We start from the raw sequence: 22,437 nt of genomic DNA, 5'->3' as shown, positions 1-22,437 counted from the left end.
CTGTGTGAATATATATATACACGTACATATATCAAATTTAGCATAAAAGCATTCAATTTTTTATTGCAATAAAAATATAGAAATTTCAATGGTTGGTTAAGCAATGGGCTACGAGGTAGTTCCATAGTAAGCTTCGGTCATAAAAGATTTTGAATTCAAGCCCACATCATTAGACTACAAACTTGTCATTCATCCCTTCTTCTTCTCTTTTATATTTTATATTATGTTTTTATTGATATGTTTATGCTTTTCTTTTTCAGAAAAAGTAGATGTGTCCCTTTCTTATTAATAAATAGAGGCTTGTAAAAAGGAAATCAATTGAGGATCATTATATATGTGGATTGATAAATCATTTTATAAGGAAACAGCTCTTAAATTGTCTTAAAGTCTATTCCTTCACAAATCAAAATTTTAGATGTATAAACATCATCAAATTCTCTTTTTATTTCTTATCATAATTATGTAGGTATTATTTCTTCTTGTAGATTTTTCATTCAATAAATTTTATTATATTTTTTTATAACTAATGATCATATTGTATGCACGTCTTTATTAAAATATTAAACGATATTTTAGAAAGACTTGTCATTATGAATAATTTAGGGTATTTAAACATATTTTTTATCATAAAATTTAAAATTTTAATGTTATTTTTTATTTTAAAATAATGGTTCAAATGTGATTGTCTAAAATCTAATATTTGCTATGGCCTACTTAAATATAGGTCAAATTCTACCTTGTTGAATAGAGAAATCTATTGTTTTTATTTTTGAAATCTTATACAATAGATAAAAGAACTATCATTTAAAATACAAGAAATACATTTCTTCTAAATATTGAGAATATTAACCTTGTGGTATTATACTTGTCTCAACAAAAAATCTTTATAAATAATTTTTTATTTTTTATTAAAAGAAATAAATAAAGAATCTATTATTTAGATTTAGTTATAAAATCAGAATATGAAATATATATATATATATATATATATATATATATATATATATCTTAATTTTTTAATATTGAATATAAGATTTAAATTCTAAAAAATAAATTAATAGAAATAATTATAATAATTTATTAATAGAATTTAATAGAATTTTAAATTTTAAACAATATAAAAGAAAATCAAGTTTGGATTCTTTTAATACTCCTATGTAAGAAAAGAAAAAGTTAAACTTAAAATACTTGTTAACATCATAGAATTGAATGTTTAAGTGTCTTTAGATGTGCCATGTGGTTATAGAAATTTCTCTAAGATGTTAAATATGTGCAAGAAGCTGCTTTAGAAACATCTTACTACTTAGATACTTGATTGTCAATCTGTATGGTTTTCAAAAACATCCATATATAAAAAATTTATTAAATGTTATGTATAGAGGCAAGACTAAGGTTTTAATCTTAAATATCTTTTTTTATTCAAATATTTACTACACTCTCTTTGATCAATGTGAATATAACAATAATTTTAACATCTTTCTATGTTATAAATTAAAAAAAAAAAAAAAAAAAAAAAAAAAAACTTCGTCTATTTTTATTTTTTTTAATATATAAGTTGGTTTAAATTGATGTTTTTGTGATTAATTAATTCTTGTTAAACTTATATATTTTTGATAATATTTCAAAATCTCTCTTCAACTTTTGTTTTATTGATTGATTTATTTATTTGTTATCATATGTACTTCAATTTTTTTTAATTCTAAAAAGCAAATATATATATATATATATAATAAAATGTTAAATCGACCCCACTATCCATTCATTTGACCCATTGTCAAAGACAAGAACTCGATGAAAAAGAAATTCACACAAGTGAACCTTCACTCGAAGAAAGGTAACAAAATATAAATAAACAAGTATGTATATTGAAAGAGAAACTAGAATGGCTATTGCCAAAAGACAACAAAACTAGAGACCCTTGAAACTAGACTAGAAGCAAGAAAGCAGTTGACAAGAGTGAAGAAGGCTTCACTCTTGTCTCTATATATACTATCCAACTAGGAACTACGTAGCAACATTCTATAGGACCTCCAATATGTGTTGACTTTGTAGGACACATGCCTTGACTTATAAGGCAAGTTTTTCTACGTGTGGGCTACATAGTTAGCTTGATCTTCAAGCTAAGAACATGTGTGGCACATGGCCAACTTGTTGACCACGTTTCTAATCCAAAAAGTCAATTAAAGACACCTATGAAGTCAAAGCAGCGTCTATGAAGCTTCTAGGAAGCTTCCATATTAAATACTATAGAATTAACTTACTTTTACCTACTTTTACTTACTTCCACCTATTTGTATATGTAATTACTAGCTTACATGAGTATGTCCGTGACATTATCCCTCCTTCTAGACACGAGTTCCACGAGGAGCAGTCATCATATGTTGAGGAAATCTATGATGCGACAAATTACATTCGCCACATACTCTGATCTTTGTTCTCTTCGAAGATGATTGATAGGGCCTCTCAACCATCGATAGTGTCTCATACCAGGGCGGGAAGACCATCCAATTATTTGATCATTGTTGAGGCCTTCATAACTTCCTTCAAATAGAACATTAGGAACACCATCAGGAGTTGTTCCTACCTCTAGCAAAATCACCAAACATCGGGAGTCCCTTCCCAAATCGTGATACCAAACACGTTATATCTCGCCATCTATTTGAGGAAAAACATGTCGTTCTTGAAGATCTTCATCTCGATTGCGTCTTCTTGAAGGTTGTGACAATCGTAATGTCTTATCCGGCAAGTCAACAAATGAAGGCTCTTGAGTTGAATCCACTGGTTGTTGGTTTCCCATCTGCTCAACGTCACAACTACAAAGAAGCTATGAACAAGAATTGAAAGTAGAAAGTTATCTTGCCTAGATGTTGTTTCTTTTATAAAGAAGGTTTTCATCTTGATTTTGATGGATGTTGTCGATGAAAAGCCTCCATCGTCTTTGCTGCATTTGCAAGATTCTTTATTGGCTCCCATGTGCGTTCACTAATATCATATCCGCACCAATGGACAAGATATTCCAATTTTTTTTGGCGTCGCCTTGAATCTAAGACTTCTTCTACTTCAAACTCTTCATTATTGTCCACTTCTATAGGAGGAGGTGGAGCTTGTCCTCTTCTTGGTATGTCCACTGTCTTATACGTTTCAAGAAGAGACATGTGAAATACTGGATGGATTTTCATTGACTTCGGTAGATGTAAACGATATGCAACTGGATTGATTTGTGCAGAAATAGAAAATGGTCCAAGTCTTCGATAGTCCAATTTGTCACAAGAACGAGTGGACTTGATATTGCGACAAAGTAGCCATACCTTATCACCCAAGAAGAATCGTGGTTGTTCCTTTCGATATACATCCGCATTGATCTTTTGTTGTTCTTGAGCCTCTTTTAACTACGCCTTCATCCTTGCATGTAGCTCTGATAAATAAATCGCCAAATCTTTCATAGCAGGATTATTAACTTTTGAAAAGTCAAAAGTATCAAGTCATGGATGATAACCATAATTAGCAAAGAAAGGTGTTTGTTTTGTAGAAGAATGTACCGTGTTATTGTAAGCAAACTCTGCCAATGGCAAAAGAGTTTTCCAATCATCTTGTTGGTAATTAATGGTACATCTTAAATATTGCTCCAAAACTTGATTAACATGCTCCGTTTGTCCATCAGTTTGAGAATGGAATGTCGAAGATAGTTTTATATCCACTTTTAGAATCTTGAAAAGACTCCGCCAAAATCTTGATACAAATTGAGTTCCCCTATATGATATAATATCCTTGGATAATCCATGATAGCGATAGATATTGTCAAGAAAGAGCTTAGTTGTTTCTTCACTTGTGATAGATTTTGTACATGGTACAAAATGTGCCATCTTGGTAAAACGATCTACTATCTTGAATATAGAATCATAAGAACCTGAGATTGGAAGATCTGTGATAAAATCCATAGAAACAGAAGACCATGGTTGTTCTGGAATGGATAATGGCTGAAGAAGTCCAAAAAGTCGATGGCGAGGAGTTTTTGATCTTGAACAAACATCACATGATTGTACAAAATCTTTAACTGCCTTCCACATTTGAGGCCACCAAAAATTCTTAGATATCAGCTCCAAAGTCTTATTATATCTAAAATGTCCTGCTGCTGGAAAGTCGTGACAAGCTTGAAGAATACGTAAACGGGCTTCTCCTTGAGGAACATATAGGCATCCTTCGAAATAGAGTAGGTTGTTCTTGAATTCAAATTTAGAGGGATCATGAGATTTAAAAGAATTTTTCTTGATATCATGAACAAGAGGGTCTGAAGATATACTTAATTGGACTTGTTTTAAAAAAGTTAAATCAATAGTCAATATTGATTTTATTACTCTTAGATGAAATTGCTCCGACTTCAAGAAAATCGTTCTTTGTTGCTCAAAAGCTACATTTCCTTCTTTTGGTGCAAGATAAGAATGTCTAAGCAAGGCATCAGACAAACCTTGTTGTTTTCCTAGCCGATAAGTGATGATGAACTTGAAACTTCATAAAGACATGCTCCAACGAGCTTGACGACGATTTAATACGCGTGTTGACATAAAATACTCAAGGTTCTTGTCATCCATATATACGGTGACCAGATTGGATGCGCCTTCTAGATAATGATGCCATTCTTGAAAAGAATCCACAATTGCAAAAATTCTTTGTCGAGGATCTCATAATTACTTTTTGCTGCTGAGAATTTTCTTGAATGAAAGGCTACTGGATAAAGTTTGTCATTTGTTCCCATTTGTAATAAAACCATACCTACAGCAAAGACTGATGCATTTGTTTCCATAAATAATGCTTTGAAAAAATCAACATGATATAAGATTGGTGCAGAAACAAACGCTGTCTTCAAAGATTCAAAAGCAACTTCCGCTTCTTGATTCCATTGGAGTTTGTCTTTACAAGTCAAACGTGTAAGTGGAGCTGCAACTCGAGAGAAGTCCTTGATGAAGATTCGATAGTAGTTAGCAAATTCTAAAAAACATTGGACATCTCTTACCGTTTTTGGAATCTTCCAATCTATAATAGTTTGAACTTTCTTAGGATCCATCATAAGTCCATCATTTGAAATGATGTAACCTAAGAAATCAACTTGAGTAGTATGGAATACACACTTTTCTATCTTGGCATAGAGTCTTGCATCTCTTAATTTTTAAAACACATGACGAACATGAAATTCATATTCTTCTAGGTTCTTAGAATAGATCATGATGTCCTCTAGATAACAAACCACAAAATCATCCAAAACCTCTCGAAAAACATCATTTATTAGATGTTAAAAAGTTACTGGTGCATTTGTAAGTCCAAAAGGCATGACGTTGTATTCAAAATGTCCATACCTAGTTCAAAACACAGTCTTCCATTCATCTCCTTCTTTGATGTTTACTAGATTGTATGCTCCCGGGAGATCTATTTTTGTATAGATCTTAGTTTGATTCAACTGATCAAGAAGTCCAGATATTAAAGGTAGTGGATACCTATTCTTGATGATAATCTTGTTGAGTCCTTGATAATCAACACACATCCGCAATGATCCATCTTTTTTCTTCACAAATAGAATTGGAGCTCCTGCTGGAGATTTAGAATGGCGTATGAAATTCTTGGCTAGATTTTCTTCAATATACTCCTTGAGTTCAGTCAACTCATTTTGTGATAAACTGTAGATTGGTCCGAATGGTAGTTGTGCTCCTTCTTGAAGGTCAATTGAGCAATCATAGGGACGATGTTTCGGGACTGTATCCGCATTCTCTTTTTCGAATATATATTGAAATTCTTGATATTGGCTTGGAATGCCACTTGAAGTCTTTTCACCAGTAGAAATGGATGTGGCATAAATAATATATGGTGATTCTTTCATAGAAGCATGCAAGAAAGCTTTTATACCTATAAATACAAGTTTAATAGAATTGGACTTATGACTCTCTACTTGATTAACTACACTGTTAGTTATACTTTTAGAGAAAGTAAGAATTCGAGAAATCCAATCTATTTGACGGTTGTATTTTTCTAACCACGATAAACCTAAAATAACTGGATTAGAGGGAGATCTAATGATATTAAATACTACAAAGCTATTATGACCATTGATTATTACTTCTATAGGAAGGGTTTCGTGAGTAATATCTCCAGAAGATAATGGACGACCATCTATGACTTCTACATGAACAAGTTTAGTTTTCTTTACTAAAGATATGCTATGTCTTTTAGTAAATTCTTCATCTAAAAAACATGCCGAGGCTCCTGAATCTAACAAGGCAGAGGCTTTGTAATATTTAGGTCCTAAAATAATATTTAATGTAAAACAAGGAGAGGGCTCAGAGAAGAGAATAGGACCTTTACTAGATGTTGTACAAGGTTCCAGCCGCAGGGTCCCTATTGTAGCTAGACAAACTTGTTTTTCGACATATTGTCTTCTTTCACAGCCATACTCCTCATTTTGTGATTACGTCGTTTCTTTGGACAATGTTGAGTAGTGTGCTTTGATTCTCCACAATATAAACATAATCCTTCTTGATGACAACGAATCTTTTCTTGCTCAGTAAGAGGTTTGAAACATATTGCATCAATTTGCATATCCTCTACTTCTGAATGTGTGTGTTGAAGAGGTGTTGGTGTTGCCATTGAATAATAGTAACGTTGAAGTCGGTTCTCAAATCGGAATTCAAAAAGGTGATTGTCACACTTCAAAGCAAAGTCAATTGCTTGACTCAATGTTTGAAGATCAGGTATGTTGAGCATTAATTTTCTTACCTCATATTGTAATCCATAGAGAAATTGGTTAATAAGTGCAGCATCATCCCACTTGATATCAGTTGCAAGTTGTCAAAATTGTGAAGCGTACAACGTTATTGATTGATTGCCTTGCTGTAAAATATGGATCTTATCGGTTGCAACAAGAATTGCATCATATTCTCCATACATGGATCGAAACTCCACAAAAAAAGCCTCTAGATTATCTAATATTAGATCTCGTTGTTCAAGAAAAGATGAAAACCACGATAGTGCTGAACCTGAAAGAAGCGTACCAATGAATCTAACTTACAATCTTGGAGTTGGATAGCATTGTGGTTGAAGTTCAATCACAAGTTGCACTTGATTGATAAATCCTCGAAACTTGAATCTGGTGCCATCAAACTACTCGGATAGGGTAATTCTTGGTTCTCTAACACTGGAAGGGCATTCCATCATAGGAGAAAGGACATGATTTGATGCAGATGTTGAAGCAGCTCCAACCATTTCTATATCTTCACTTCCTGCTAATCTTGTTGCTCCTTGTCGTAGTATATTGAGATGATGCATCGCAAGCATTAACTCTCTCAATTGCTCTTGCATTTGTACCATTGCACTCTTCATTTTAACAAGTTCTGCCATGATAACACTTAGAAAAGAGAAGATGTCTAATATCGCTCAAGACAAATAGCAGAGAGGATTTGAGAACAAAGAAAATACTAGAGACAATATCAGTTTAGAAGAGGGTAATCCGCAACTTCTAATATGCTTATATCTTATCAAGAAAAAGGGGTAATCCACTCTTAATCAAGATTAGACAAAGCTCTGATATTGTAGGTGTACTCTTGCTAATCTGTGAAGGACAAGAACTCGATGAAAAAGAAATTCATACAAGTGAGCCTTCACTCGAAGAAAGGTAACAAAATATAAATAAATAAGTATGTATATTGAAAGAGAAACTAGAATGGCTATTGCCAAAAGACAACAAAACTAGAGACCCTTGAAACTAGTCTAGAAGCAAGAAAGCAGTTGACAAGAGTGAAGAAGGCTTCACTCTTGTCTCTATATATACTATCCAACTAAGGACTTGTTAGGGACATAGTCCTTAGACCTTTCTAGAGACAAGTTTCTAGAACCTTCTAGAAAGAAGTCTCTAGAAACTTCCACAAGATTCTTTGAATATTCTCTTAGAATATTCTTCAAAGATTCCCTAAAGATTCTTTGAAGATTCCCTAAAGATTCCCTTAGAAGGCTCTAGAAGATTCTTAGAATATTCTAGTAGATGCTAGGAAGTTACTTGAGAAGCTTCCTAGTCTTGGGTAGTTGCTCGAGAAGCTTCATAGTTCTTGGGAAGCTTCTTGATGCGCTTCCTTAGAACCATAGGCCAGTAGTATATATAGGAGTCGAGGCTGAAGAGTTCTTCAGTCTCGACAACACATCTCTTGGAGTTCTAGCTCACCTTTCTAGTGTTGTTCTTGTACTCATCTGTTTAATCTAGTTCTGCCACTTCTTCTTGAACTTCTTGTTAGATTTCAAGTCTGTATTTTGTGTCCGTGACAATTTGTCGAGACTACCTTTATCTTAATATCAGAGCTGAATCCTTCTTGTTTGAGAGCGGATTACCCCTCTTCTTGAAGGTATTCTAGCGATTTAGGGGTTGCGGATTACCTTCCTCTAAACTGATATTTTCTCAATCACAATATCAGAGCTTAGTTCTTTGAGGCAGAGAGTGGACTACCCCTTTCCTTGGAGATACTTGAGCGTTCTAAGGGTTGCGGATTACCCTCTCTTGGACTGATATTAATTCCTTCTTTTTGTTTAGCATAGCTAGTAGAAAAGACTGTTAACATCGATTTCAGAGCTTTGCCTTCTTGATAGAGTGCGGATTACCCCTCTTCTCGAAAGCATTGAGGCATTTTTAGAGGTTGCGGATTACCCTCCTCTAAAACTGAAATCGTTTAGTATTTTTTTTTTTCCTTTTCTCCGAGTAGGTTTTAGTGACAGGTAGTGCTACAATTTTCTCCAAGAGACTTAGCAATTTCTTCTTCTCTCAAAATTTTAATCCATCTATTCTCTAAATATGGAAGTAGACCAGGTCATAGACAATGCATCTCCACAAGTAGACAATAGAGTGGTAACTCTTGCAGATCTTCAAGCTCTTATAAATAGTGTACGAAAGGAGATTACATTTCTTCGCAATCCAAATAAAGAACCTCAAATTGATCTAGTGACCGAAGAAGCTAGACGCAAAATTCATAGCGTACAACAAGGGATTATTCGACTAAGAGAAGTAAGACATGTGTCACATACGACCCCTATAGATACTTCAAGGATTAGTATGAAAGAACCAAAAGCGAGTATGCCAGACAAGTTTGACGGAACAAGAGCCAACTTCCGAGGTTTTGTGCAACAAGTACGGCTTTACCTACGCCTATACCCTTCTCATTATCCGAATGGATTTACCCAGGTTGCTTTCATAGGTACTCTTCTATCAAGAAATGCTCGCTCTTGGTTTGTTCCACTATTGGAGAAAGATTCTCCAATATTGTACGACCTAGAGGCTTTCATAGAGAGACTTACTGCTGCGTTTGGAGATAGCGATCGAGAAAGAGTGGCTGAAAGAAAGATACAAAATTTGCGACAAGGATCACGTTGTGCTGCAATCTATGCTGTAGAATTTCAACAGCTTACATGTGATCTTGATTGGAATGATAAGGCATTCATGACACGATTTCGATATGGACTGAGAGATGATGTCAAGAACTTATTGATCACCATGCCTAAGGCGGATACTTTAGAAGAACTTATATCTCAGGCAATTATTTGTGACAACCGCCTCTTTGAATTACAACAAGAAAGACGATCAGGCTGGAGAAATGATGGAGCATTTGCTACATTTTCAAAAGGTCTAGAGAATCACTCCACAGATCCTGAACCCATGCAAATTGTTGCGGTATGTTTCAAACCCCTCACAGCTGAGGAAAGGAAGCGACGGTTTGAACAAAACTTGTGTTTATATTGCGGAAAAGCGGGCCATAAAGCTGTAGATTGTCGGAAGAAACAAAAGCCTCAAACAACAAGACTCAGGAGTACAAGCATGCAGGAAAACAAGGACGCCCAGCCACAATAGGGACCGTGCGGCTAGACATCTCAACATCCAAAATTAATCAAGGTTCCTTTCTCTCAGCTCAACCTTCAGATTGTTTTATGGTACCTTTACATCTGGGTATTCAAGAACTACAAGTCGATGCTTTATTAGACTCGGGTGCATCCGCTTGCTTTATAGATGAAGAGTTTGCCAAGCTTCACAATATTTCTCTTGTAAAGAAACTTAAGCCTGTCCATGTAGAAGTCATAGACGGACGACCATTGTCTTCGGGCAATGTTATCCATGAAACTAAACCATTGAAGGTACGTTTTGAAAACCATGAGAGCAATATTGTGTTTAATGTTATCAAGACCCCTTCATGTCCTATCATTTTGGGACTATCTTGGCTTGATAGATATAATCCATTGATAGATTGGAAGTTGCGGAAAGTGACATTTCCAACAAACTCCTTGAAGGTGGAATCTGCCAAGACAATGTCTAGAAACAAATCCTTGTTTATAGGTGCAAGGGCTTTCATGAAGGAAGCCAAGAAAAATACACCTCTTGTCATCTTCGCAACTCCGACTTGAGAAGATGCAACTCCGACTCGAGAAGATGCAACTCCGACTTTGGTTATTCCAAAGTAGTATGAAGAATTCAAAGATGTCTTTGAAAAGAAGAATGCTGATATGCTGCCAGAGCATCGACCCTATGACTGTGCCATTGAATTGCAAGAAGGAGCACAATCACCTTTTGGACCAATCTACAATTTATCGCAGACGGAGTTGACAAAGTTGCGGAAGTACATTGACGAGAATCTAGCCAAGAACTTCATCCGTCATTCGAAGTCGCCAGCTAGGGCACCAATCTTATTTGTAAAGAAGAAAGATGGCTCACTACGGATGCGTGTGGACTATCGAGGTCTCAACAAGGTGACAAAAAAGAATCGCTACCCACTGCCTTTGATCTCTGGTCTTCTAGAACAACTTGGGCGTGCAAGGATCTTTACAAAGATTGACCTAAGGAGAGCTTACAACCTTGTGCGAATCAAGGAAGGAGATGAATGGAAGACAGCTTTTCGAACAAGGTATGGCCATTTTGAATACAATGTCATGCCATTTGGTCTTACTAATGCTCCAGCGGTCTTTCAACACATGATGAATGACATCTTTCGAGAGCATCTAGACGATTTTGTTGTCATCTATCTAGATGATATTTTGATATTTTTTAAGAACGAGGAAGAACATGAGAAGCACGTTCGTCTGGTACTCAAAAAACTACGGGAGCGAGGACTCTATGCCAAATTGGAGAAGTGCTTATTTCACCAAACTGAGATGGAGTTTTTGGGATTCATCGCGACTACGAAAGGATTGAAGATGGATCCAAAGAAGGTGGAAGCAATCATGTCTTGGGAAGTTCCGAAGACGGTTAAGGACGTACAATGTTTTCTTGGATTTGCTAACTACTATCGGATCTTCATCAAGAATTATTCTCAAGTTGCTGCCCCCCTCACTCGGTTAACGTGCAAGGACAAGCTCGAATGGGGACCTATCGCAGAAAAAGCATTCCAAGATTTGAAGATGGTATTTACTACAGCTCCAATCTTGGTACATCCAGACTTTACAAAGGCCTTTTATTTGGAGACAGATGCTTCGGATTTTGCTTTAGGAGCTATACTTTCACAGATGGGCGTAGATGAGAAGCTCCATCCAGTTGCGTTCTATTCTCAAAAATTCTCTGCTGCTGAGATCAACTATGAGATCCACGATAAGGAACTCCTTGCTATAGTAGATTCTTTCCAAGAGTGGCGCCACTTTCTCGAAGGAACTGCACATCGAGTGACCGTATATACGGATCACAAGAATTTGGAGTATTTTATGTCGGCTCGGGTTTTGAATCGGCGTCAAGCTCGGTGGAGTATGTCGCTATCCAGGTTCGACTTTGTTATTACTTATCGGCCTGGGAAGCAACAAGGGTTGTCCGATGCATTATCAAGGAGATCATATCTCGCGCCAAAGGCTGGAGATGCAGCATTTGATCAACAGTGCACGACATTATTGAAGCCAGAGAAATTTCGGCTCAACGCAGCTATTGTATCAATTGATGCTGACTTCCTCGAACAGGTACGGGCCGCAACCATTGAAGATTCTCTAGCCCTTGATATGAGGCAACATGCTAGTGATGATAAATTCAAGATGGAAGGAGATCTAGTATATTTCAAAGAGCGGTTGTATATCCCAAAAAGGCCAACACGACTCCGAGTTCTTCAATCTCGTCATGACTTTCCAGCTGCGGGATATTTTGGATTCAATAAGACCTTGGAACTTATTTCCCACGATTTCTGGTGGCCTCAAATGTGGAAGGATGTGAAAGATTTTGTTGTATCTTGTGACATTTGTTCAAGATCCAAAAACCCTCGACATCGGCCTTATGGACTTCTACAGCCATTGCCTATTCCGTGTTGACCATGGTCTTCGGTTTCCATGGACTTTATTACGGATCTACCACCATCGAATTCATTTGACAGCATTTTTGTTGTCGTAGATCGGCTTACAAAGATGGCACATTTTGTCCCTTGCAAGAAGACATCGTCAAGCAAAGACACAGCAAGACTCTTTCTTGATAATGTGTATCGATATCATGGTCTACCAGATGATATCGTATCGGATCGAAGAACCCAGTTTGTGTCAAAGTTTTGGAAATCTCTTTTTGAGATATTAAAGGTGGATATCAAGCTTTCTTCGGCATTTCATCCTCAAACGGACGGCCAAACAGAACGGGTGAATCAAGTTTTAGAGCAATATTTACGTTGCACCATCAACTATCAACAAGATGATTGGGCCGCATATCTACCGCTAGCCGAGTTCGCATATAACAACACCCTTCATGCGTCAACTCAACAAACGCCATTCTTTTTCAATTATAGATACCATCCGAAGCTTGACTTATGGAGTTCATCAACGATTAACAATCCGACAGCTGAAGGATTGGTGAAGGAGCTTTCGCAGCTTCAAACTACATTGAAGCTTCAATTGCAAACTGCCCAAGAATCTTATAAGGCATCCGCGGATAAATTTCAGAATCAGGCACCTAAATTCACGATTGGAGACAAAGTTTGGCTACTTCGACGAAATATTAAGACCAAGCGACCATGTGACAAATTGGACTATCGGAGATTGGGACCATTTGTTATCCAGAAGCAGATCAATCCTATAGCGTATCGTCTGGAGTTACCAGCTACTATGAAGGTACATCCTGTCTTTCATGTTTCTTTGTTGGAGCCTTATCGAGAATCGTCTCTTCCTGGAAGAGTACAATGTCCACCACCTAGCATAGAAATAGAGAACCACGAAGAATATGAGGTGAAAAAGGTCCTGGATTCACGGCAAAGACGGGATAAATTAGAATACTTTGTGCATTGGAGCGGTTACGATATTAATGAACGAACATGGGAGCCGGCCGAATATCTCGCAAATGCGTCGCAAAAGGTACAAGAGTTTCATCGACGATATCCTGAGAAATCCAAGCCGGTTCGACGATAGCTTCTTACTGAAGCTTGCTCATCCAAAAAACAGAAAAGAGGAGAGAGCACCACCAAAATCCATAGTTGATGTAGTCATTCTCTCCAAGATAGCGTAGAACTTTGTTAGTAGTCCAAGTTTGTTCTTATTGTTTTAGCCTTTGAATATGGATAGCCAAGATACTACACTTGTCATGTCATCTCAAGCAACTAGCTCACGAAGACGACCGCGAGATGAAGAACCGCCTGCACCACGACGACGTCTGCGAGATGAAGAACCGCCTGCACCACGACAACGTCGAAGGATTCCGAGCAACAGATCGCTGGTGATTGCATTTGAGGTCGAGCCTGCCTACAATGGTCAGCCAGAAGGAGTGTTTGCAGGACAATTTCACAATGAAGACACGGAGGTTCATGCTTGCTCAGAAGTTGAAGGCCTGGGCCACTACCGTTGGCTTCAAGGACCATTGAATCACTTGCCTCGTCAACAACAATTGGAGTTCATAGCAGAGGTTATGCGACAGATCTTCATTTTCTTGCATTGGTATTGACTAACGATAGCATTGCTTCTCGGAGACCTCGAAGCGAAAGGAGGAGGTGATGTTAGGGACATAGTCCTTAGACCTTTCTAGAGACAAGTTTCTAGAACCTTCTAGAAAGAAGTTTCTAGAAACTTCCAGAAGATCCTTTGAATATTCTCTTAGAATATTCTTCAAAGATTCCCTAAAGATTCTTTGAAGATTCCCTAAAGATTCCCTTAGAAGGCTCTAGAAGATTTTTAGAATATTCTAGTAGATTCTAGGAAGTTACTTGAGAAGCTTCCTAGCTCTTAGGTAGTTGCTCGAGAAGCTTCATAGTTCTTGGGAAGCTTCTTGATGCGCTTCCTTAGAACCATAGGCCAGTAGTATATATAGGAGTCGAGGCTGAAGAGTTCTTCAGTCTCGACAACACATCTCTTGGAGTTCTAGCTCACCTTTCTAGTGTTGTTCTTGTACTCATCTGTTTAATCTAGTTCTGCCACTTCTTCTTGAACTTCTTGTTAGATTTCAAGTCTGTATTTTGTGTCCGTGACAGGACTACGTGGCAACATTCTATAGGACCTCCAATATGTGTTGACTTTGTAGGACACATGCCTTCACTTATAAGGCAAGTTTTTCTACGTGTGGGCTACATAGTTAGCTTGATCTTCAAGCTAACAATATGTGTGGCACATGGCCAACTTGTTGACCACGTTTCTAATCCAAAAAGTCAATTAAAGATACCTATGAAGTCAAAGCAGTGTCTATAAAGCTTCTAGGAAGCTTCTTTATTAAATACTATAGAATTAACTTACTTTTACCTACTTTTACTTACTTCCACCTATTTGTATATGTAATTACTGGCTTATATGAGTATGTCCGTGACACCCAACTATCATCAAAATGGATGGATCCCTTATTCTTTGTCTCAATCTCCTTGTTCTCCATCTTGATTTCTTTGTCCATAGTTCTTGTACTCAATCCACATTTTCAATCCTAATTTCTCCCATCCTCAATCTCAACATCTTTCCATCCCATGTGCTTCTATGGCAGTGTGATTAGTAGAGGTTCCCATTGGGATCTTAGTATTGCCGTAAAATAATCAATTTTCTATTCTTTGTCACCTTTAATATCTTCAAATGAAGAAGATAGCCTCACCACAATTTGTTTTGTACTATCAAGTCCATTGGCTTCTAAATAAATTAGAAGTGAAACTTCAAGTTGCTTCAATCTAGGTTTTGCCACTTTTTTTATCAAATAAGAGGAGCCTTTGTTTCTACTCATATTGCTCTTAAGTTAATGCCCCACATCTACAGTCACTCACTCATGTTTTATGAAATATCCAATTATAATATTATGTTGATTTTGGCTTACCTTCTTAACCTCTAATATCAAATATCATCAATAGTAAGTAAATATAACATCATAGTATTCTCTTTGGCCTAACCCATTATATAATTTTAAAACAACATTGTCGAGGAAGATTTGAACGAAGACAATAAGATACTTGATTTTTTCTTTAGAATAGGAAGTTATAACAAGTATTAGAGGGATTCCAACTAAAGATGCTCAAATATTGGAATAATTTATCTTTGATAAGAGATCTAAATACAATGGCTCAAGCATTGCAATCATAGGCATCATGTCTATTTCCAAAGTTGGCCCTCTTTTGCCTTAATAGTGCATCATAGTAGGAGGCATTGGCATATTTATTTTCTCTTTGGTTCCAATGGCAATTAATCCCTTTTTGTACTTGGTATCTCTTTTGAATATAGTGGCCCAAACAACTATCTTCTTCTTGATATTTAAGTCAACAAAGGTGATTTTTAATGTATAAAAGAATACACTTTTTGTGAAAGTTTAACTAAACTTATAACAATGCTAGAATTATTAACAACCTTATTGGCACAAATTGTGCTCTTGTCCCTGCTAGAGAACCAGACTAGTGCCAATTACATAATATAATTTCATGTCAGCAAGTATCAATTGCTTTGTTAAGCTTGAAAAATACCCTCATGTTGTGGCATTTGTATTGCATGATGAGCCAATGTTGTTTCCTACCCCATCCCTTCTCTCATTGGGTCAATTTAACATTTTCCTACATACATTGCACTATCTTACTTAAATTAAATTGAAACAACAAACTGCTACTTGTTGAAGGCCTGAAAGACGGAACAAGAGTACATTGGGCCTTGATTTCAATAATGCTAATCGAATTAGAGACCATCATATGGACTCTTCACGGTAAGGGCTAAAAGAATCCAATTTGGATTATAACCATGAAGAGGATTTTGCACTATTCAAGACTGTATTCAGAAAGTAGAAAGGTGGAAACAAACAATGTGAAGGGAAAGACAGGTTTTGAACAAGCATTCAATTGTGTTAATGCAAGGCATTTTTGGTTTTCTGGCAATACCAGACAAGCTGAGATCGCGGAATTCCTTTAGAAATGCGAGGAACTGGCATGAAATAAAAGAAGTCTACTCGACTTGTTTCCTGTCGAGTTTGTTACTTCACTAAAATAATAAAAACAAAACAAACCACTGACGCCAGTCATCTGCTTTCTTTAGTAATTCCGAAGCCAATAATCTCTTAGTCTGTTGGTGGACAATCTGCAAAAAGATAAATCATCTGTTGTTTTAGTTCGTTGCTGTCGTTTGAGAATGAAATGTTTGCCGATTCTGAGATTTGGGTGGAGCCCATGTTTATTTCCAGTAGTAGGTATTCTGATTATGCGAGGTTGCTCACATGCAACCTGCAAAGTTGATCATCGGAAACTTCTTTGACTAATGAAAAAGTAAGTACACTATTTACGGAAATATGGATATACCAGAGTAAACTTTCAGATACCTTTCGCTTATCATTGGACTTTCTTCTCGAGGAAAACTAGGAGCTCTTCTTCGAACTGTCCATATTTGGAATTGAGATAGCTTTGCATCCAGTCAAACTTGGCGATTGAAATAAAGGTGAGACGATGGAAGCATGGAACATAGTATTCGTTGCGATTGGGTACTCTTGAATAGTTCTAGAATAGGCGAGAATTCATGAAGAAGAAAGAATTGGATTAATTGAATGTTGTAATATACATTGTTACATATTGATGACATCCTCCTGGTGCTAGACCAACCACCAGGACGTCATTAATGAGAGGGTGTAACCCGAATTCTTCCTGAACTACACGATGGTGCAAGCGTGAGATTGATAACGTTACATGGCCGTTCATGTGATTCTATTCAGTTCAGCTGCACCTGGCCTAGTGTTGTCAATGTCGAGTAATTCATTCGGCCGACTCAACCACATTTCAAATCCGGAGGAAGCACGCCTAAAGACATTTGGAATTTGGTGCACGTAATTGAGTTGTGAGCAAATCACAAGAATGACCTATTCCCAAACCAACTCGGCATCATGGCGGAACCTAATCAGTAGATGTGCTGCAAAGCATTTCGCACTTGTAAGTTCCTCAGTCGGTGGAGTACAGCTCAAACCCAATGAGGGGTCCTTAGTTTGTTGCCAAACATCGTCATCCAAGCACAATTTCGCAGAGTTGCTCCCTGCCACCGCTTCCTGCTACATCTCGTCTTGGCGGACACTGCTCGTTAAGTCATCATAAAATTGTCCCAACCAGCCATTATCCTTATTCTCAGTCACTGTCAGAGTCGTAGGAATTCATGGCATTATTATCAGCATATTGGTTCATCAAATTATTGCCCTCGATGCCACCAAATTCCTCGTCGTCTTTCTGTAAAAGACAATATAACATGTCAAAAATTGTACGTGATGATCAAAAAAATGATTTCATATCAGTACAGTTCACATAATAAGTGCACATCAGAGGTTCATTTCTGATTACTCGACATCATCCCAGAATTTGATTGAAACCTGATAAACATCTGTTGTGAAAAATTAATTGAGCAACTCACCCTGCGTTTCCAGTTCTGTAACCTTCCATTCTTTGCCATGTACTCCTCCATTGTCCATGCGGGTACATCACGTTGAGTGGATTGAACTGTGCGGAACTGCATGACGGGCTTTGTCTGCTGCCGAGGTGCTGACCTCATCTGAGGTAATGTATCATCTGTGGAAGAGGTGAAACACCCACCGAAGATACAATTTTTCCTTGGAACAACCACAGTGTGTTGAGCGCAAGGATATCCAGGACAGTCCTTGTGGGTACGGAAAATTCTGAAGGGGTACTTGAGGAATCGATAAACGCTATTCATCCCAGATTTCCTCAAAATCTTGCGCGTTAAATTCTTTTGAAAAGATTTTCCAGATGGAGACACCTCATGAGTGCAATTTGCTAGGTCTCGAAGCTGCAATTACAAAACACTCACGTAAGTCACCTATTGCAGTGAAAAAAATGAGTTCAAGCCACAGCATGCAATGTGGTTCCTAAGGAAGTGAGGGGTCCTACCTCACGCTGATGCCGCAGACGTTCCTTTCTCGCCTCTTCGGCAAGTTTGAGGGCTCCATCCTTGACCTCTTCTTCCAACTTGTTATCCAACTTCACTCGTTCAAGTCCAGCAAGTAGCAACTCCTCCGTTGGCTTCTTGTGATGTAGCTTTGCTTCTCCTAAGCTACATCCGGATTCATCCGAGGAAGAGTCGCTAATGAAACTACTTGTGCTCACCAATGAGTCAGTCCTCGACAAAAGAGCGGCAGGAGAAGAAATAGACATAGTCTCAACATCCTTTCGCTCATCAGCTAGACGACTTTCACTGGCTGCTTGCACAAGATCTCGAAGCACTTGTGCATCAAGAAAAAGCGCCTGGTGGCTCTTCTCGTCTTGTGTAACTCCTTGCAGAGAAGGGGCATGGAAATTCATAAGGTCAGCCTCCTTCCAACTATTGACACCTGCCAAGGACACGTTGGTACTCGCGGCACGGCTCATCGACGAAGACGACTGATGTGCATGATTCGAGACGATGTTTGAACCTAGGATCTTTTCGACCTTGCCAAATCTCCCCACGCGGCCCTCGTAGACGGTCGGGGTATGATTACAGCGGTCCTCTACAGTCCCCTCTCTGTAACTCTCATATACCGCCTCATTCACGTTATTACAACTGCTGCAATCCTCATCTTTATCAGATGCTGTGTCCACCGATTGAAACTGCATGCGAAACATTTTCGATGTCTCTCTCCTGATAAACGTCTCGACAATGCCTCTCTTGTACGACCGTAACAAATGCTCAACTCAATCTAATCATTTTGATCGCCTTCGGCAATGCCGCCTCAGTACTACCCTACGCTGCACTTTTCTGCAACACCGCATCCACAAACTGCTTCCGCTGGACAACACGAACACCACAATAGCCACCAGTTGACAAATCCCCCTTGAGTCCTTTCTCTGATCAAAACCGCTCACGATAGGCCACAGTACGGACTCCAAGTACGACGTCGCCAATGGCACTCTCAACCATATCAATGCAACGAGCGCCTGCCCTATTAACGCTCGATACAAGCGCACGACTTGACAATCAATATCACAAGCACCTCTTGAATCAGTGCCGCACTGCACTTACAACCCAACTGCTCAAACACGCAGCGCAAGTTAACACTCGACAGAACACTGCCTGGTAACTCAACTTTTTTTGCTCTACACCAGGGAATTCACTTTCGAAACACGATAACTTTACACGAGTGCAGGCATTGCCAAACCAGAATCCAATCAACGTTGTCAGTGCGTAACCACAATTTCTCTGGCCTGGACAAAACCACTCCATCGAAGTTGGTGAGTCGGTCGAATTTAGCACAAGCATCGGGGCATATCCTCCGAGCAGATCCACTTCTCCCCCGCATACGCCGACTGGACACACAGTCCCACAGCCCCCGTCTCTCATAACCCCACTCACTTTCGCTTTACATTCATTCCTCCGGCTTTTCTAGGGTATATTCTCAATGTCAACTGACGAATATCATCTACCTACATCCACGAACGGAGAGCACAGATGTCAAATCAGAACGCAGCGGTGGAATCTTTCAAGAGGATCTCGTGATGCGACGAATGTGTTGAATTGTTTTGTTCTGGTGGCACGACGGAGACGTTCGTCAAATGTGGCTGGCAGTTTTCGTCCCCGCTGGACGTGCTTTGAATGGGGGGTGGATCCATTTATTGCGGTGCAGTGGGGGAGATTTGATTAAATGTGGCAGGATCCGGATGCCATTTCTACCACTTTTAGTGGCTTGTTAGCTGCTTTCGGCTGCTGCTGCTTTGTGCTCGTTGATGATTCTTCGTATATCCAACTGACAGTAAAACCAAAAGCTGAAACCCCTCCGTTGTTACACTATACTTGGAAACTCCATTCATTGTTGCATTATTGTGGCTTTGGCAGAACCCACCCACGTACTCCATGGATGATTATCCAGCGGGTGACGTTTGGAACCAACAAAACATTGCATATACATTTCACTATTTTAACTGGAAAAAAGCTGGAGTGAGAAGAGTTGCTTATTTGAGCGAATTGTACTGCAAAATGTGCTGGTTTGTGTGAATTGCAGAAAATTACTACTAACTCTCATCTAGCTCCTGAGCTCATGCTTCGCAGGTTAAAGCTGGGTTGATTGGATCCATCGGAATAATGAAGGTTTCTCATTACAATACATGCATCAATAAAACAAATAGAATAGTTCAGAAATGGTTATCCTTTCATTAACTCAATGGAAAACGGCCCTTGTTGGATACAAAGAGCCTTTGTTGTCAAACACATTGTTCCAGAATCGCCCTTTTGAAGCGTCACCGAAGTTCCCAAAGCATGAGAACCACGCTTCCAACCCGAGAACACAAAGGGAACGCGTTCTAGAGACCACAAGCGGAGACGCAACAGCCTCGGTGGCAGCGATGGATTGTTGGACAAACGGGGCCAGCTGGCTATTAGGGGAACAGTGTGCTCCAGAGACGTTCCCAAAAACTGCTGTGCGAACGCCTCGTGTGAACAGGGGTGGGATTAGGGTTTGCGTGGCGGAGGCCGGAAGGAGGCTATTCTCACTCCGCGATCGTCCCAATTCAATGGAACTAGATCAAATTTCACCAAACCGAGTTATCTGCTGAATACTATCAGGCGATTAGATTAGATCGCCCAATTGTGCAACTTGCCACCACACTATTTGATCTTCTTCTTTAATGGCGCTGACTTTTGCAAGGCATCGGCTAATGATAGACAGTGGGACGCGTGCGAAGTTGTGTGCATCGTTGGAGCAGTGAATCCCACGCTCCTCCGTGCTCCCCCCCACCCACTGAGCTGCTGCTCCAGGTCGTCTGTGCCTGATGGTGTCTGCGTTGACGCCCACCCCCGACTGCATGAAAGATGGCTTTTTCCTCAGTTCATGCAGGATTTAATCAAAGGGAGTTTTGTTCAACCAGGCTCCGATTCAGGCTCCGATTGAAATTATCTATGACAACAAAGTTATCAAATTATAGTCATTATTCCTTTAGTGTATCATAAGTTCTTCTCTTTTCTGTAAACATTTGCAGTTAAAAATTTTAAAATATGATTAATTAATATGTGTTGTACTAGCAATTATTTGTTGTTGCTTATAAAAACGTTGAATATATATTTTTACTTTTTATAAAAAATAAAAAGGCTCAACTTTGAATGCTTTCAATACTGTTTTAAAAACAATTAGCTGGTTTCATCCTCATTCAATTTACAGTATGCTGTACATAAACACAAACAATGTTAAAAATATAATGTGCATTTTATTTGTACCTTTGATTGTGAATCCTATTTTCATACTCCAAATAATAATTGATGAGTACTTGCTATTAAAGTCACACCATGTATACCCACTTGCTATATAACAATAAAACTTAAATCCTTGTGGATCAATATCTAGATTGCTATATTAATAGTGAAAAACGGAGCCTTTGGTAATGGTTACAATTTGTTAAATCATTGTCATATTGCTAGATAAGGTTAGTTATTCATTGCTTATCTTATACAAAAACAAATATCTTATATTTTCATTTTTTATTTTTATTGTATTTTTGATATAAAACAACCTATCTTTATATTTTATCGACTTATAAGATTTAATGGCCACTACTGAACCAGAAATAATTTTGCCAATGTAAAATTGTGATGTTCATAGTTAAATGAAGTACTTGGCTCTTAATAGGGGTATGTGAATTATAATAGTTTTAAAACATCCTTCCATTGTTGGAGGGATATAACAACAAGTTGCTTATAAATTTTCCATGTAATTTTAAAAATAATCAACTCCGTTGGAGATTAGTGGCTGAACTAGCATTAAACTTGTCACATAATTTAATTCAAGCAGAGTTTGTGGTTGGATAAAAACAAATAAAAATAGTATAAATTAGAGTGGGTTCATGTCTCGATAAAATCTGATTACAATAGTCCAATAATTGGCTATTGGAGTTGATGTAGAGTTAGCATTTGTTAAAATATCATCTTAAGACATTTATGAAGATTTGAGGTTGAAATTTTATTTCAGAGAAGGGATCTGCAGAGTTCTCCCAAATTCAATGCTAAGTTAAGCAAACAATTGGTAAGCATGTGTAGAGAATTTATTGAAATTCAAATAATTTTCACAGCATCTTCTAATTGTGA

At 38.0% G+C, this 22,437-nt stretch overlaps 1 protein-coding gene across 1 annotated transcript; it reads right to left on the bottom strand.

The window, feature by feature from the left end:
• Positions 1-16,908: 16,908 nt before the first annotated feature.
• LOC112285308 (uncharacterized) lies at positions 16,909-19,496 on the bottom strand. Its single transcript, XM_024526008.3, has 3 exons — positions 18,282-19,496; positions 17,788-18,180; positions 16,909-17,606 (listed from the first exon to the last, which is right to left on the bottom strand). Exons 1-3 carry the CDS (start codon positions 18,990-18,992, stop codon positions 17,508-17,510), a joined length of 1,203 nt encoding a protein of 400 aa, XP_024381776.1. The 5' UTR covers positions 18,993-19,496; the 3' UTR covers positions 16,909-17,507.
• Positions 19,497-22,437: the final 2,941 nt, after the last annotated feature.

This window comes from Physcomitrium patens, chromosome 8 (assembly GCF_059467195.1).
Source record: "Physcomitrium patens ecotype Gransden chromosome 8, ASM5946719v1, whole genome shotgun sequence".
In the NCBI taxonomy this organism is placed as follows: Eukaryota; Viridiplantae; Streptophyta; class Bryopsida; order Funariales; family Funariaceae; genus Physcomitrium; species Physcomitrium patens.
The sequence above is the reverse complement of the archived record's forward strand: the minus strand, read 5'-3'. Positions and strand labels throughout refer to the sequence as shown.